At 39.5% G+C, this 18,896-nt stretch overlaps 1 protein-coding gene across 1 annotated transcript in view; it reads left to right on the top strand.

Moving 5' to 3' along the window:
* Nucleotides 1-18,896, top strand: part of LOC308274393 (uncharacterized protein C2orf78) — a gene marked incomplete at both ends in the record, with an annotated part of 38,239 nt that overhangs the window by 7,492 nt on the left and 11,851 nt on the right. The window contains 3 exons of the mRNA XM_080712061.1: nt 8,589-8,698; nt 9,393-9,517; nt 13,400-13,541. Of these exons, the coding sequence (XP_080568187.1) occupies nt 8,589-8,698; nt 9,393-9,517; nt 13,400-13,541 (377 nt within the window). The remainder of the gene's footprint in view (nt 1-8,588; nt 8,699-9,392; nt 9,518-13,399; nt 13,542-18,896) is intronic.

The following is an 18,896-nucleotide window of genomic DNA, read 5'->3' as shown; positions in this document are numbered from 1 at the left end:
TTGAGTCGGGGAAGTTAAAAAGACTAGTGCCTAAGTAAGATGGGAGAAGGGAGATGATGAATCCTTATAAAAACTCTTCTATGTTCAAAAACTTCAGTATAATTCTTTCAAGCACTCCACTGCATCTTTCTAATGCAGTGCTTTGATGATCAGTTCCTTCTTTCTACCTTTGTAATAATAAAAATTTGCTTAAGCTTGCAGCAGTATAGTTCTGGCTATTTTTTCTTTTCTTTTTTTTTTTAGGGTACCGGGGTTCCTGGGAGCCCTTCTACCTCCGGGCTACACTCCCAGACCTATTTTATATTTTTGAAACAGGGTGTCTTACGCCAGCACAGCTGGCTTCGAACCAGCATGGTCCTCCTGTCTGTGCCTCCCAACCACAGGGATTACAAGCGTGTGCCACCACACCCGGCCTCTGGCTATTTTTTCTAAATAGCTAAGAACAAGAACCCACGTCAATATTTCAAACCATTACAATATCAAGAATATACAGAGAACTCAAGAAACTCAGCACTAATAACAAGTAACCCAATCAAAAAATGGGCAAGTGAACTAAATAGGCACTTCATGAAGGAAGAGAGTCAAATGGCCAATAAATGCATGAAAAAATGCTCAACATCATTAGCAAACAGAGAGATGTATTTCAAAACTACCCTGAAATTTTACCTAACTCAAACTACAGTGCCAATCATTCAAAACACAAACAACAAATGCTTGTGAGGATGTGGGAACACTAATACATTGTTGGTGGGACTGCAAATTAGTGCAACCACTTTGGAAAAATGTATGGAGGATACTCAGAAGAATGGGAACGAACTTACTATATGATCCAGCAGTACCACTCCTGGGTATCTACCCAACAGAATGGAAACCAAACGAACAAACTAATGCATGCATATCCATGTTCATAACTGCCCAATTCACAATTGCAAAACTATGGAACCAGCCAAGATGTCCATCAACATATGAATGGATTGCAAAACTATGGGATATGTACACAATGGAATTTTACTCAGCCATAAAGAAAAACAGGAGTATATAAATGGATGGAACTGGAAGACATTATGTTAAGTGAGATTAGTCAGCCATGAAGAATAAGAAAATCTGAAATAATAAGAAATCTGATGCTCCCCCCTAATATGCAGAAGCTAGGATACAAAAGGAACTCTTGATGAAGAAGGAGAAGCCATAGATGAGAAAATAAGGTGACCTAACTGAGGAGGACAGGATGGGGATAAAGGCAAATTACCTAATGTACATGATGTACATTTAAAAACTTATCTAAGTCAATCACTAAGCCAAACATGAGAAGGAAGGAGTGGGGAGGGAGTGGGGGTGGAAATTGGGTAAGGTCTAAATAAGTGATGCATTCATGGATCGTCTACCATCTTGTACTCCATTAAAATGTATGACTACAATGCACCAATAAAAAATAAAAATAAAAAGTAAAGCAGCTCTATTTAAAGAAAAAGAAAATCATCGCCAAGAAAACAAATAGCCCAATTTTGGTAAGTGAACTAAATAGACAAAAGAAGAAATTTATTCACAAAAGGAGAAATTCAGGTGGCCAGTAAATGTATAAAAGAAGTTCAACATTATTAGCAATCAGAGAGATACAAATCAAAACTGCCCTGAAATATCACCTAATCCTAATTAGAATAGCATCACTAAAAACACAAACAACAAAGGCTGGTGAGGTTGTGAAGTGGAGACTCTAATATATTGGTGGAATTGAAACTGCATGGAGGACCCTCAGAAGAATGGGAACAAATGTACCATATGGTCCCATTATACCACTTCTGGATATCTACCCAAACAAACTGCCAGAGTAACGCACACATATCTATGCTCATTGCCACACAACTCAAAATTGCCAAACTATGGGACCAGACAAGATGTCCATCGACAGATGAATGGATTACAAAACTATGGCATATGTACACAATGAAATTTTGCTCACTCAAAAAGAAGGAAAAAATTATGTCACTTACAGTAAAATGGATGGAATTGGAGAACATTATGCTAAGTGAGGTCAGTCACAAAAAGTAAAAAATGGCATTAGAAGTTCTATAAGGTCTCCTGATCCTAAAACATTTTATCTCCTGAGTAGTTATCAGTCAGTACAGGTGTATGTTCAGGGAAAGCTATGGGCTAAAAAAAGGATGCATCTAGGACATAATGTATGAACCATAAGCCTTAGGCCATCTGAGCCCGAGTAGAGAGGAAGCACAGTTCACCAAATGAGTACCAAAATGTTCCACCACTTACAACCATCCTAACCTGATTCAATTTTAGTATCTCAGAGAATATCGATATTAGGGGCTTCCTCGAAGAACCTATATTAACATAATACTGCTTCTCAAGCTGGGCATGGTGGCTCACATTTGTAATCCCCGCGTTTGAGAGGAGGAGACAGGAGGATCACGCAGGTTCGAAGCCAGCCATGCTGGCTTAAGAGTCCCTGTTTCCAAAAATAAAAAAGTATAAAATAGGTCTGGGAGGGTAGCCCAGAGGTAGAAGGGCTTCCAGGAACACCAGTACCACCAAATACTACTACTACTACTACTACTACTACTACTACTACTACTACTACTACGAATACTGCTTCTCAAATATAACGAGAACTTGCAAATCTCATCATTTTGTCATTGCCCTTTGGCTTCCCACTGGCCATTTCCAAAATTCATCTTAACTTACAATTTAAGCTTCTCTACACCTGTATCTTCCTGTGGTGGGAAAAGCAGCTTCCCTAAGAGGAGGTATCTACAGCTTTCCCAGAGAGTCTGTCCCACCTATAAGTTCAACATGTCTCCGGCCCTCTGCCTCTGGAATCTCCTTTCAGACACGCATGGGGAGTGCCCACCTGGATCAGCATTCAAGCACGGTCAAGTTGTCTGGGGATACTAGACAAAGCCAAAGGTCTACATTACCAGCCACAGAAACTTCATATTGTAAAAATGAATTTCACTTTCAAACACTTCCACTCAGGATATCATTTCAATTATAATTATTTCATAGAGCACAAGGAAAAAAAAAAAAACTCTGACACAAAATTATCACCAGATACATGTGGCCCAGGCAATGTATAGCTGTAATGTGGGGGGACCTGTCCATGGTCCTAAAGAATACTTAGGGAATTGTCTAATCCACTATCAATAGATATCTCATCACCCTGTTGGTGTGTACAAAGAGCATCCCACACACCAGAGACTGACATCTTCCTTGATTCCTTTGCAGTGATGAAAACTCCAGTGAGGACAAAACCTCCCTTAGATTAAATTCCGCAAGCCACAAATTCCAGAGTTCCCTAAGTACTGCAGAAGCTAAAATAGCCAGATATGTTTTAGTAGCTCTCCACCTGAATTTTGAGACAATTCCATGATAAATGCCAACCTTAACTTGGCTAATCTCTTGAAATGGTCTTCCTATGCAAGCCAGGTAGAGACAGAATGAATTAATAAGGAAGAAATGCAAACCATCCCAGCATTCACAGCCTCTGAATACTGACCAGATCCCAGGAGAAAATCCATATTCTCCTCTGGTCCATGACAAATCCCTGAAATTCACCAGCTCCTGGCGTATATCCATTCCATTGACTCACTAGCCCGATTCTGACATCCACAGTTTGGGTAGCAAGAGCCTGAGTGTGGAGGACCAAGACCACTTGAGATGAGACCTAGTGCACCAGTGATTGGCAGACATCACTACCATGCTGGAGATTATTCAGCTATTGCAGATTCTCCATTTTGGGAGTGCCACATCCATAAAAGTTGAAGATACCAGAGCCATTGATTGAAGGAGATGAAGGACGCGTCAAGGGTAAAAAGGGAGGATAGGCATAAATCCTCTGACATTATGGAGGGGGCCCCAGAGTCCAAAATTCACATATTGCCTACAGAGTGCCTGTGGGAGGAGAAGTGGCAGTGAAGGGGATAACAACAGCATTCCTGTGAGCATGGCCAAGCCTTAGCACAGCAAACCTCAAAGAGCTGCATCCTGCAGGACCTGCAAAGCTGAGAGCCATGGGCAGCAATGGCCAAAAAGGCAGGGAAAACGGATCCAAGAAATCAAAAGACAATATTCACCCGGGAAGAAAGTCAGGGCAGAGATGTAAAGAATTCTATATGTTAAAGGAAAGAGAAATTCCCCTGAGATTACCAAGAGATCTTTCAAAAGCCTCAGAGCTCTCTGGCACTGCACATTTTTCTTGCACTGAGGAAGAAAAGTGATAAGGAAACTAGGCTTTCTTCCTTCAAGTCCCTGGAAAACGAAAGAAGCATCAAACACCCCATGATGTCTCTTTTTATACACTGGTGGGATATCTGACACGAGCTTAACGGTTATGAAGAACTTCAGGTCAGAGTCCAGAAACCAAAGCACTAATGAAAAAGAGTGTCCATCTCTATCCAGGGAGGAGATGCTATCTACCATCTGGAATGGCCAGACCATGCCTTTGCCTTTTCTTGGGCACACACAAAACTCAAGGTCAACCTGTTCCTCAGAAGCTAGTCTCTGACCTCACATAGGTCCACTGCAGTTCACCCTTGCCAGCCTGCTTCCACGAGCTCAGATGCACCTACTGCACCTTCCTTCCATTCTGGAGTGAAGACTGACAACAAGATGGAAGCACAGAGAGATGGAAAGAGCCTGGGTCAGCGATGGTATCACAGACCTAGACCTCATCCATGCACCCTCTGCTGAGTCTATGATATGAGACAGCACTTTGGCAAGAAGTTAAACTTTCTATTAAGGTATAATTAACAAAAAATTTAAATAAACATATTTGGTGGTCCCATCCTCAATGACTTCACACACATTATATCAAACAAGTCAGCGAGTAAAAATGATTATTCATAAGAACTAGAAGTATAATTAGAAAAGGAAAAAATAGTTCTCTCCATGTGATATTTATCTTCAGTGTTCTCAGCTATAAACCTGTCTTTCCTTCACCTCATGGCATCTTCTATCATACACTACCTACTCACTGAGCCTAGATAAGCCACACCTGGAGCCATTGAGACATGCATAAAAAATAATCACCTGTGAAAATTAGGATACACATAGATTTCCTCCCCAAACCAGTTATATTCATAGAAAAAAATCAATCGTAGTTCAGCCTTGACTCAATCACTGTTACAGGGAAAATCAGTGAGAAAAACATGACCAGCACAGGGAAGCCAAAGGCCTAGAGGTTTAGGTTGGGCTGACTGAAGACGCTGTTCTTATGCTTGGGCACATGGCGCAACTCACCACAGTGCCTCTCTCAAATCATTCTTTTCTTCTCTCCACAATTCCACCAGGTCACAGTCATGATGCTTCCAAATGAAGACTCAACAAGAGAAAAGCATGCACTATGTCCTTCAACATTCATTTCCTAAGAAGATGACACAAAACTGATGAGAAACCCAAAACCATTAAAAGCAATCCATAATGTATAAATAACCAGAAAAGGCATAAAATGCAGAAAGGTATGTTATATATACAAAATCATGGCAGGCACTGAAGTACCTTCGTACCTTCCTAAAAAATTGGGGACTCAACCCCGGCATAGTGGTGCAAACTTGTAATCCCCGCCCTTGGGAGGCAGAGACAGGAGGATCCCCCAGGTTCGAACCCAGCCGCGCTGGCTTAAGAGACCCTGTTTCCAAATAAAAATATATTTAAAAATAGGTCTGGGAGTGTAGCCCAGAAGTAGAAGGGCTTCCAGGATCCACAGTACCACTAAAAATAAATCAGGGACTCATATATTGCTTTTATACAAGATAGAACTAAAATGAGTTGACGCAATTCTCACAGATAACATAAACTTCAAGTGTTCATTGGTCTCTTCTTCCCTGTACACTAATGTTCCCTCTGCTCCACTGATATCTCCTCGTATCTTTAGCCATGTCCTCTCCATTTTGCCTGGCTTTGCACTCACGTATGTCTTAAGAAGAATATAAGAGGCCCAAGATCCCACAGTGGCTCTTTGTAGTGGGAAGGAGGCCATAGGAACTTCCACACTGGATTCACAAATGGAAGAAGAAAGAGCCCTCAGTTCCTCTCAAGTATGAAGGCCCCGGTGGCAGCATGTATGTCTGGCCCAAGGACACAGAGTAAACAAGGTAAAGACAAAAGAATGCAAACAATGTCCACAAGAGGGAAAGTGTGCAGTCAGCTGTGTCTTCCACTCTCTAGTGTTTGCTCTCAATGTTACGCTCTATTGTCAAACAAGGGGTCAAATGAAAAAGACATGTTTGGGAAGTTGATACGAAGTAACATCCACGGTTGTAAAAATGCAAAACTCAAGATTTCCTCTTGAAATAATTCTTACAATAAAGGGGGGGCGGGGGGAGAAGAGATTCCAGTTCAACCAGGTCCAGCCTAGCACAAGGAAAATGGGACTTAAGGAGAAGAAACTAAGAAAGAAGGGCCTAGGACCACATCATTCTCTCAAGGTGTATTCAGTAAACTTCACTCTTCAAACAAATTATAAAGAGAGCCTCTTGATCACTTTCTTTGCATATACTTTAAAAGCAGTAGGATCACCAAGCAGATGGACTGAAAAAGTATCCGGACAATTAATTACAAAATGTAGACTGTGCTTTCTATCCTCCCTAGGGATACTAATGGTACATATATTATTACATTCATAGAATTTTTCAATTTTTGTGGAATATGTGAAATTTAAACATCATTTGATTAATAAACATTAGTTAAAATATTGACATGATCTCTATAATGTAAGAGACTTCAGAAATGTGACCATTTTGTGTGTCTTGCAGAATTCACCTCCCCAGAGTTCAGCCACTTAGATTCTCTACTGACACTCTCCACCCAATCATATCTTCGGCTTGGCAATATGACCTCCCTATTGGCTCTCTTATACTTTTAAACTGCCCTTTTGTGACATCATCCTCTAACCAAACCACACCACTTGATAGAATTTTGGGGTTTCCATGGAATTGTCTGTAAACACATTTGGACATCGCATTTGGCGAGTGTCCAGTGACTGATCAGCTGGTCAGAGTGTCCAGTGACTGATCAGTGTCCAGTGACCTTCGCTCTGGAGACATGTGCTCTTGGCCTTCAGTGACCCACACATCCTCTGGGGTCACCCCTTCATCCACTGTACATACAATTGGTGGTACCTCTTCTCTGACCATGTCAGGTGAGGAAAGAAAGTTTGATCATTAGCCTTCTTCCCCCTCATTGTAATACTAAGTGAAAATAGTAGGAATATCGGGAAAGTATTGAACTGAAAATCTAGAGAACTCATTTCAGTTGTGGCTTTTACATTTACTACGTATGTAACTTTGGACGGATCCTTTACTCTCTTACAAAATCCATTTCTTCCTCAGCCTCATGAAGATAACTGACTGCCTATATTCTGTCTTTCTCCATTTTAGTGGGTTTTTTGTCCTATGTATATAGAAACTGAAATCAGGGGAGTTTTTAAGGTGTTTGCTTCAATAGATACAGGTAATATCTAGATGGGATGGAAAACTATCAGTATATACCAAGATGTTTTATCTGTAAAACACTCCCCACTAATATTTCAACTTTTGGATTTCAAATTCAAAGACATTCAAAAGTTAATATTACTTACATTACAGGTACCAGGTGATACAAAATCATCAGGAAAAAAAAGAGTGCTGGGATAAAAAAAAAAGGCAGATAGTCAAGAGGAAGGAGTTTGTCACTGTTTATGTTAAGCACAGATCCACAAGAACTAACAGAAGGGAGAAAACTGGGAAGTGATGGAGGAGAAAACATAAAAAAGGGGTTCATAGAGATTTCTCTAAAAACAGAATAAGATGTAGTTTGGAATAGCATATCAAAATGAACCAAATGCTTTAATATAATGCAGAAAGAGCATAGACCAAATCAACACACAGAAGTGAAAAATGAGCTAGACTAGGCAGGAAAGAGGCAAGAACTTGGATACCACTAGAAAAAATAGGTTCTCAAAACACGTTAGGTTGATTGATTTTAATACAGATGAACATTGAATCTGAACGTATATATTTTCATTTAATTAATTACTTTTGTCCTACTAGGGCATTCTATCTCTACATTACACTCTCAATCCTATTTTTTTTTTTTTTGGTTGGAACCTGGATTGCTGAGATTCTTGTTACATTGCTGAGGCTGGCCTTGAACCTGTTCTCCTCCTGTCTCAGCACCAAGTAGTGTGACTACAGGAATGCACCATCAGAAGTGGCTGATTCTGGACGTGTTAGAATAATAGTTGTGTATATATTATTATCTCAACAAAACTATTCAGTTGAGAACTATGTTAAACATAATATTACTTATAAAAATTAGTTTAAAAAATAATGAAAGGACCTCTGTAATATAAGAGCCCCGAAAGTACTACCATGTGTACCACCTCCCCAGAGCTCAGCCACTTAGGTGCTATTATAAGTCTCCTGGCATTCTCTCCACACAACCCCATCTTCTGCTTGGCAATGTGACCTCTCCATTGGCTCTCTTCTACCCTTAAACTGCCTTTTTTGTGACATCATCCTCCCACCAAACCTACCAAAACCTGGTAGAATCTTGGGGTTTCCATGGAGGTGTCTGTAAACACACTGCGGTCCTCCTAGGAGAACCGCGACCAGGGACTTCATTCTTTCAATTGCCCAGACGTCCTCTGCTGTTGTCCCATCACCACTTGTGTCTGCAGTGGAGGTTACCTCTTCTCTGACAATGTCAGGTGAGGGAAGAAATATTTATTTTGGTGGTACTGGGGTTCCTGGAAGCCCTTATACCTCCGGGCTACACTCTCAGACCTATTTGATACTTTGTATTTGGAAGCAGGGTCTCTTAAACCACAGCGGCTGGCTTCAAACCTGCGCGGTCCTCCTGTCTCCGCCTCCCAAGCTCGGGGATTACAAGCGTGCGCCACCACGCCCGGCATGAAATTTTTGAAAGTTTATCACTAGGCTTATATGCCCCCGAATTTAGTAGTAGATCGTAACCGTTTGAAATTATGGGAGAAAATATGGAGCTGGAAATCTAATTAGCTGACCTAATTTGAGTTGTGGCTTTTCATTCAGTAGGTAAGTGACTTTAGATAGATCCTGTACTCTCCCACAAAATCTATTTCTCATGTGCTACATGAGGATAACTGACAGCCTGTCTTGGGTCCCAATCTTCTTTTTTTGGTGGTACTGAGGGTGCTTAATTTCAGAGTTTTTCATTATATGGATATAAAAATGAAATCAGGGCATTTTTAAAGGTGATGATTGCAAAGGAAACAGGCAAAAACCTTGAAAGGGTGAAAAGTATCAGTATAGACCAAGATGTTTCATCTCAGTCTGACTCCACTACTATTTCAAGTTTAGCATTTAAAATTTATGACTGTTCAAAATGAATACTGACATTTTGGAGCTGTCTTTCCTATCTAGGTGAAAAAGAAGAGTCAATCATGGAGGAGTGCTGGGCTAGAAAGAGTTTGGTATTCAGGGAAAGGAAGTTTGTGGCTGTTTCTGTTAAGCTCAAGTCTACAGAAACTTACCAGAGGGAGAAAAAGGTGAAATGAAGAAGAAAACACAAAATGAAAGAGATGGGAAATATAGACATTATTCCCAGATGAAAATAAAGTGTACTTTTGGACAGAATATTGAAAAGAACCAAATACTTTAAAATAATGTAGAAGGGACCTGGCGTGGTGGCGCACGCTTGTAATCCCTGCGCTTGGGAGGCTGAGACAGGAGGATGGCACAGGTTTAAAGCCAGGTTTAAAGCCAGCCTCAGCTAGTTAGTGAGGCTCTCAGTAATATAGTGAGACCCTGTTTCCAAATAAAATATAAAAAATGGGTCTGGGAGTATAGCCCAGAGGTAGAAAGCCTCTGGGTTCCACCCCCAGTACCACAAAAAAATAAAATAAAATAAAATAAAATAAAATAAAATAAAATAATGCACAAGGGGCCGGGCATGGTGGCACATGCTTCTAATCCCCGCGCTTGGGAGGCAGAGACAGGAGGATCGCGCAGGTTCAAAAAAAAAAAAAAAAAGTATGAAATAGGTCTGGGAGTGTAGCCTGCAGGTAGAAGGGCTTCCAGGAACCTCAGTACCACAAAAAATAAATAAATAAAATAAAATAATGCAGAAGGGGCATAGACACACGTTCACACAAATATGTAAAAAATGAGTTGGATTATTCATAAAACAGGATAGAACATGAGTATCACTAGGAAAAGTAACTTATCAGAAAGATATTAGTTGATTTGCATGTGAATAGAGATGAAAACTGACTCTTGGAACATGTACATTTTGTTTTACTTTTTGTGCTACTGAGATATTCTACCTCTAAGCTACACCCTAACCCTCATTATGTTTGTTTGGAAACATGATCTTTCTAGGTTGTTGACATTCTTGTTACATTGCTGAGGCTGACCTAGAACCTGTGATCCTCCTGTCTTAGACTTCCATGTACTGAGTACAGGAATGCACCATCCCACTTCGCTGATTTTGTACAGTTTAGAAAGAATTCCTTCATAAACATGTGAAGAAAAGTGTCTACAGAGAATAGTAGAGACAAAAAATTTTCATTGTACCAGTTCTTCTGATTTGAAATCTGCACTTTTCAAAAATAATGTGTCCTCTATTATACCAGGACATATTCATGTTACAAGTAGGTTTCAAGTAACACTACTTTTTCTTACAATACTTTACTTTCTAAAACAGAGGACATACTAAGAGTCACTAATAGAATTGAGACCTATGAACCAGAAGAACAACATAAGAATAAAATACCATGCTTCCCAATTCCAACACCACATTTACCTAAAATACTTTAGTCAAGTCTTTGTGTTTCGTGTAGAATGTAGCTTAGCTTAGCAAAGGCCCTAGATTCAATTCGCAGTGACAATAAAACCAAAATCCATTTCTTTTAGGAGTGGAGGTATAGTGCAGTGATAGAATGCATTTGTACCAGGTGCCCTGCCCTGAGTGAGATCCCTGCACTGCAAGAAAAACTGCTTTTCTTTTACAAAGTGCATTTTAAAGTTGATGGAACTTTTGTGGTTCAGTGATGACATTTGTTTCAGTAATTAAGATGTTTAGGAAATAGGTTTTCAAGATAAATGTGAAAACTTTTTTCATCCTTCTAAAATGCACTTTCTGGTTTTTATGTGACTGAATTATTCGAAATATCTATCTAATGATATTAGTATCTGTTACCCGGTAAGGAATGTTAAGAGAAATAGGAATGAGGATCATTATGGAATTCATTTATACTTATTTTTCTCTCCACATTCCATATGATTAGATTTTGGTATGTCATTAATTAGTTGGTTCACTGTCTGTCTTTTTTTTCTTTGTTTTTTTGTTGTTTGTTTTGGTACTAGGAATTGAACTCTAGACCATTCTACCTCTGAGCTACAACTCTAGCTTTCTACTTTTCCATCTGAAACAGAGTCCCAAGTTTTCAGTGTGGCTATGTTACTGAGTAGATACAGGAATTTCTGATACACTTACCTTGGCTTTCCAAGAACAGGGGTTATGGTATGAGCCACCACACCCAGCATCTATTTCATTTTTCAAGACAGATTCTCCTATGCTGCTCTGAATTCCTAAAACTTCTGGGCTCTGGCCATACTATTGCCTCAGTATACTGAAGCCTTAGACTATCGGCATAGCTACCCTTACAGCAGGATGTTTTTCATACCTAGAATTGAAACTAGGGATGCTCTCCCAGTGGGCTACAGCCAGATATTTTCTTTTGTTTGTTTGGGGATTCTATGAGGTTTTTTTTTTCACTTTCACTCTTTTTTATTTTTCTTCTTGTGGTGGTGGTAATGGGGATTATCTTCAGGTACATTCTACCTCCTATGTAAACCACCAGGACTCTTTTATTCATGATTTTAGAACAGGGTCTCACTCAGCTGTTGAAGTTGGCCTTCAACCTGCAGTCTTTCTGACTCATCCTCCCAAGTACATGGATTACAGGTATGCACAACACCAAGCTTCACAACAGCTCTTACTGAAATATCTGTCTACATAAAGGGTGGCCAATTACACCTTCACATTGACTGCATGCTGCTGTTTGCTACACGTTTTACTGACATAATATATCTCTATGTGCTGATTACAAATTCAATAAAGTCATATTTTGTTGTAGGCTTGGTTTTGGGTAGCAGTACCCACATTAAAAATGATAGTGTTCCCTTTTGTCATCATCATCATCATCATCATCATCATCATCATAAAATAATAATATTAATAATAATAATATAATAATAATAATATTTTCTGTACTGGGATGGTACACAGGGGCATTCTACTTCCAAGCTACATCCACAGCCCTATTTTTCTTTATTTTTAAACAGGGTCTCACTGAATGGCAAAGGACCTCACTAAGTAGTAGTTGAGGCTGTCCGTGAACAACAATCCTTCCGTGTCAACCTCCCAAATGCTGGGATTACAAGTGGGCACCACCACACCCAGCAGTTTTATTTTTCTTAATACCACTTTGTACATGAACAAGGTGAAGCTCAGAGACTTTAAGCAACGCTTACCTGCAGAATTATTTCTGGAGAATCTGATTCTCAGGTGGCCATTTTCACTCAGGATCAGAAGCCAGGCTTGAAGAGGGTGATTAGTGGTCCCCAGATAATGGCGTGTGTTTTGGCATTTGATCACCAAGAGCAAAGTCACATACTAAATATAATATGTTAATAGCATTAGTGTTTTCTATTGAAAAGGCTAAACATGTAGTTGCATTTCACCTGATTTATGTTCTTTGTTAAAAACACAGAGTCCTGGCAATGGAGTCAGGTTCTGTATCCTAGTACTGATATTAGCAAAATGGGAGAACATGATATCTGTCTACTCTCCCACTCTCATACACTCAAAAATATGTGGATAGCCAAGAACATACAGCATCAACTGGGGTCACAAACTAAATAGGCAAAACAGATAAACAAGTCAGCAGATTAAGTGACTTTCAGGTAGTTATCTTCTAGTGCTGAATGAAAGGCAGAAAACCAAACCATACCAAAGAATGGGGAGGAGTGTGAAGACCAGGAAATGAAGACTGGCTGCCAGAAGGTGGTGGGGATGGGGTGGCTACTTAAAGGGACGATCAGAAAGCTCTCTGAGAGGAGGAGACATGAAAGATAAGATGGAACCACCAGGCCCATCAAGAACAAAGACCCAGAAAGAGCACAGCTGTGCAAAGATCATGAGTCAGTCGGACAGCAGAGGTTCAGGCTGAAAGGCTAGAGTAGAAAGTGAGGAGGAGATGGGTGGGTGATGAGAGTGGGGGGCAGAGGGCAGTACAGGACAAATACCCTGCCATGCAGGCTAAGGAGTTTAAAATTGTGGGTCTGTGGCACTGGAAATGAAACCAGGAGTATTTAGCTCTCAGCAACACACTCAGTACTATTTTGTGTTTGCATTTTTGAAACAGCGTCTTGCTGAATTACGATGCAATGGGCTGGAACCTGCCATCCTCTTGTCTCATTCTCCCACTTACTGGGTTAACGTGTGGGCCAACATGCCAGACAGGAGTTTGAAACTGTATCCAGTTCCCTGGAAGTTACTGGAGAGTTGTAAGTCCAGGTGACAGAGAATCTGATTCTTTGTTTTTAAACAATCATGAGCTGCTGTTTTAAGAATCTATGGTGTTAGTTGGATGGATGCCCCCCTTCAGTAGCAGAGATTGCTCTCTGTGTATGGCAATTATAACAGGAGTAAAAAGGGGGAAGTGACAATGGCCTTTTGGTTTTCTTATTTTTGCCACCCACAGAAGCTTCTCTGAACCTATGTCATTTTAATCCTAATGCAACATACCAAGTCAACACTGTCATCCTATAGGAATATCTTGATACTTCCCATGGAATTATCAGGTAAAAAGATCATGAAGGAGTGCAGGACATTGTTATATTGAGGTAAGAAGAGCTCAGACAGGAGGCTGTTATATTCAGGAAAAGTTCTTGGTGAGCTACAGGCACCAGTAAGAAAGATGACTTCAGTTCCTGATATGACTGTGGTCTAACAAGTGATCAGTGATATAAAGCCTATTTTCTGACAAAATACCTTCAATGTGTGGCTTTCATTCTACAGAGTCAGGTTCTCTCAGTTATGACCCAAGCTCAGGAGGATATGTGTAGTCTTAATTTCCTTGTTACATGTATAAAATTGTCCTGCGTTTAGCTTTTAGGTCTAGTGGGAAATAAAAATGGTCAAATATTCACATTTCACATGGTTTTTTTTTTAATATTCTCTCTCACTGGTACTTGGGAGTTGGAGAATAGAGTAACAAAATTTCAAAACCAGCCCAAGCAATTTAGTGAGACCATGCTGTCAAAAAAAAAAAAAAAAAACTTTAAATAAGACGTAAATAGAGCTGTAGCTCAGAGAAAAAGACTGGCCCTGGATTCAGATTGGAATACCTGAATGATGAGATACCCAGCACATCCAACCCCAGCCCCAGAATGTCATGAGTTGGATCTGGGTGTGGTTCTGCGTGCTTGTATTCCCAGTACTGGAGAGGTTGAAATTGGAGGATCACAGGCTCAAAAATTTTAAAAATAAATAAATATGTCCTCACAGACATAGAAAAATCAGTCCTTAAATTTATCTGGAATAACAAAAAGCCCAGAATAGCTAAGGTAGTTCTCAGCAACAAAAACCACGCAGGAGGAATCACAATACCTGACTTTAAACTATACTACAAAGCCATTATAATAAAAACAGCATGGTACTGGCAAAAGAACAGATATATAGACCAATGGAGCAGAATAGAAGACTCAGAAACAAGTCCACACACTTTCAGCCAATTGATTTTTGACAAAGGGGCCAAAAACATGCACTGGAAAAAAGATAGCCTCTTCAACAAATGGTGTTGGCAAAATTGGTTAACCATATGCAGAAAATTGGATGTTAATCCCACTTTTTCACCCTGTACAAAAGTCAACTCACGATGGATCAAAGACTTGGAAATTAAACCAGAGACCTTGAAGCTCCTTGAAGAGGGCATAGGTCCAACACTACAACACATAGGTACAGACAAACATTTCCTCAACAAGACCCCAAAGGCACAACAAATTAAAAGGAGAATCAATACATGGGATTGCATGAAACTGAAGAGCTTCTGTTCAGCAAAGGAAACTATCAAGAATCTCAATCGAGAGCCAACAGAATGGGAGAAGATTTTTTCCACCTACACCACCGATAGAGGACTAATATCTAGAATATACAGAGAACTCAAGAAACTCAACACTAAGAAAACAAAGCATCCAATAACAAAATGGGCAAATGAACTAAATAGACACTTCACAAAAGAAGAAATTCAAATGGCCAATAAATGCATGAAAAAATGCTCAACATCACTGGCAATCAGAGAGATGCAAATCAAAACTACCCTGAGATTTCACCTAACTCCAACTAGAATGGCCATCATTCAAAACACAAACAACAACAGATGCTGGCGAGGATGTGGAGAAGTGGGAACTCTAAGACATTGTTGGTGGGATTGCAAATTAGTGCAACCACTTTGGAAAACAGTATGGAGAATCCTCAGAAGAATGGGAACAAATCTTCCATTTGATCCAGCAATACCACTGTTGGGTATCTACCCAAAAGAAAAGAAACCAAACTACCAAACTAATGCATGTGTATCTATGTTCATAGCTGCACAATTCACCATAGCCAAACTATGGAACCAGCCAAGATGTCCATCAACAGATGAATGGATTACAAAACTGTGGGATATGTACACAATGGAATTTTACTCAGCCATCAAAAAAAACTCAATTACGTCATTTTCAGGGCAATGGATGGAACTGGAGGACATTATGCTAAGTGAGATTAGTCAGTCACAAAAAATAAGAAATCAGATGCTTTCCCTAATATGTGAGAGTTAGGGAGAAATGGGTCATAGGAGGAACTCTTGGAAGAGGATCAGTAACTTTTAACTCTGTTTACATTGTCTTTGGATATACAATATTTTTTTTATTTTTTAGGGAGTTTATTTACTCTTTTGTTGCCTGTGCCATTGAAATCATATCCAAGAAATCACTTCCAATTTTAATGTTGTGAGGTTTTATGACCCAGATTTTCTTCTAAAAGCTTATAGTATTAAGATTTATATTTAGGTCTTTTATCTATTTTGAGTTAATATTTGTATATGTGTTAGGTAAGGGTCCAATTTTATTCTTTTTCATTTATTATTATTTTTCAACAATATTTAGTTAAAAGACTAGTATTTCCTCCACCAAAAGTTCATGGAAACCTTGTCAAAAATAACTTGACAATGTATGGAAGAATTTATCTCTAGGCTTTTAATTAGCTCCAATGGTTTATATATCTGCCTTTATAACAGTACTACACTGTTTCAATTATTGTAGCTTTATATGGTTTGAAATCAGAAAATATACATCTTCTAGCTTTGTTCTTCTTTGAGACTGTTTTGGGTATCTAGAGTCCATATTCCATATCAGGATAGATTTTTTTCTGAAAAATAAATAAATAAATGTATGATAGTTTCACCTAAAAAAAAAAAAAAAAGAAAAAAATATTCTCTGGTAAGAAAGAAAGCAAAAAGAAATATTGAAATGTTATCTTTAAGTCATCAAAAGTTTGGTACCAGACAAATGAAACTGTTATGTGAGATTATCAATGTTAATATTGTATAAATTCCTATAATACTAGATGTCAACCAGTAAGCCAAGCGTGGGAAGGAGGGATGGGGAGGGAATGGGGTGGGGATCGGGTAGGGGCTAACTGGGCGAGATGTGCATGTATGTCCACAAAAGTATTTTCTTTATACCACTATGATGTATGAATACATTGCACCAATAAAAAATAAATTAAAAAAATAAATAAATAAATAAATAAATAAAAAGGTGAGGGGATCAGAATTAGAATGGCCCTGGGTCCAATCACTAATAACACAAAATAAAGAGAAAAAAGAAAAAGAAAAAGAAAGGAAGAAAGAAAAAATAGAAAAGAAGAAAGGAAAAAAGAAAAGGCAAGTTTGCTCACCCTTGCTCCAGTTGCCCAAAACCCTGGTTACCTTACCAATTCCCCCTAAAAGCACTGGACCATTATTCCTATAGCCTCTTTACAATTACCTGAAGAAATGAAAGCAAACCTTCATTTGCATTCTAATAACAGAAGCAGTCAGTGTGTGCTGCCCTTTGTCTTTTCCATCATGAGCATCTCTCTTACGTTTGCTTCAGCCACAGTTTATTGAAATGCCCTTGTTAAAATGTTCACTTCAGTGCGGTCTGATGGCACACACATGTAATCCCAATTCTTGGGAATCTGCATCAGTAGGACTGCAGGTTGGAGACTAGCCTTAGGAACTTTACAAGGTCCTTCAACAACTCACCAAGGTCCTATTACAAAACAAAAAATTAAATAGCATTGAGGATGTATCTCAGAGGTAGAGTGCGCCTGGTACACACACACACACACACACACACACACACACACACACACACACACACTTTAAAGGTATGCAATAGTCTCATCATGTGCTTTTCATCTGGAGTGCCTGCAAAAGCCGCAGGTTGTAGGCTTAGGTTCCAGCTTGGCACCACTGGGGCATGAGGTACCTTAAAGACGTGGATACTCACCCACACACAGTGGTACCTGCTTCTATTCCCTACTACTTGGGAGATTGGGACAGGAGGATTACAAGATAAAGACCCAACTAAGAAACTTAGCAAGATCCTTACTAGAAAAACAATTTTTAAAAAGGATGATCTCAGCAGTAGAATGCTCTGGGTTCAGTCTCCACTACCAAATAAGATGAAGAGGTGGAGCATGGTGAGAGAATGTCTGGTCATTCAGGGCATGCCCTGCAAGAGAACAATCGGGGTATCCCTCCACCTTCGCTTTATTTTCTTTTATTCGATTTCATTATCTCTTCCTCTCTCTCTTCCTCTCCCTCTCCCTCGCCCCCTCTCTGAGGCTCTTGGAGGGCTTGAGGACAATTAAAACTGGGCTGAAAACAACATAAATGTGGACCCAAGCCAGGTGTGGAGGCACAAGTTTGTAATCTCAGCATTTGGGGGGCTTAAACAGGAGAATTGCAGTTTGCAGACAGCCTCAGCTACTTTGGCCCTTTGCAACTCAGTGAGACCTTGTTTGAAAATAAAAAAATAAAAAATTGGACTGAGGGTGGAGCTCAGAGGTACAATGCCCCTGGATTTCATCCCCAGTACCGCAAAAAAAAAGTGAACACAACACTTGACTCTTTTTAAGTCAATTATTTCAAGTGTTTCTAGTGTAAATAAAGGATTAGCTATAGATTGCCTTGATGTCTATGGGAACACAGAGATGGCCTGCATTGGAGACACTCAGTATATGTTGTGAGCCTCATAACATATACGAGGATTATAAAATAGAATATCTGAGGCATGAGACTTAGCTAAAATGACAAAACAATATTTTACATACTCCAACTCATATTTTCAAAATGTAAAATGTTTTATGATTTCTTTTAGAAAAGCATCACAAACAATAAAACATCATTTCATAATGAGCACAGGGAGCACAGTTAGAAGACATGGGAATAACTACAAACACCATACACCACCATAACGCTATAAACACCATCTTCATCCTCAGAGGTCTGTGTATGAACTTACCTTCATTTGAGCCCTTCTCACCTTGTGTCACACACTCTCTACTCACTGACACTAGAGAAATCCCCACATAGAGCAATGCAGGCATCCATCCTGGAAAGCTCAAGATCAATTAAAGTTATGAAATCCATAGATTTCCTCTCCAAAGTCAGATCTGTCTTGAGATAAGTTACTAGTCATTCGGCCCTTACTCACTTTATTACAATAACAAGAGAAGTTAGTAAGAAAAGCACTCACCAGGGCCTGGAAGCCAAGAGCAAAGGACATGAGCTTGGGCTGACAGCAGACACTGTGCTCATGCTTGTGCAC

Source organism: Muscardinus avellanarius (genome assembly GCF_963383645.1).
Source record: "Muscardinus avellanarius genome assembly, chromosome: 15".
NCBI classification, from domain to species: Eukaryota; Metazoa; Chordata; class Mammalia; order Rodentia; family Gliridae; genus Muscardinus; species Muscardinus avellanarius.
This window is presented reverse-complemented; position numbering and strand designations above follow the sequence as displayed.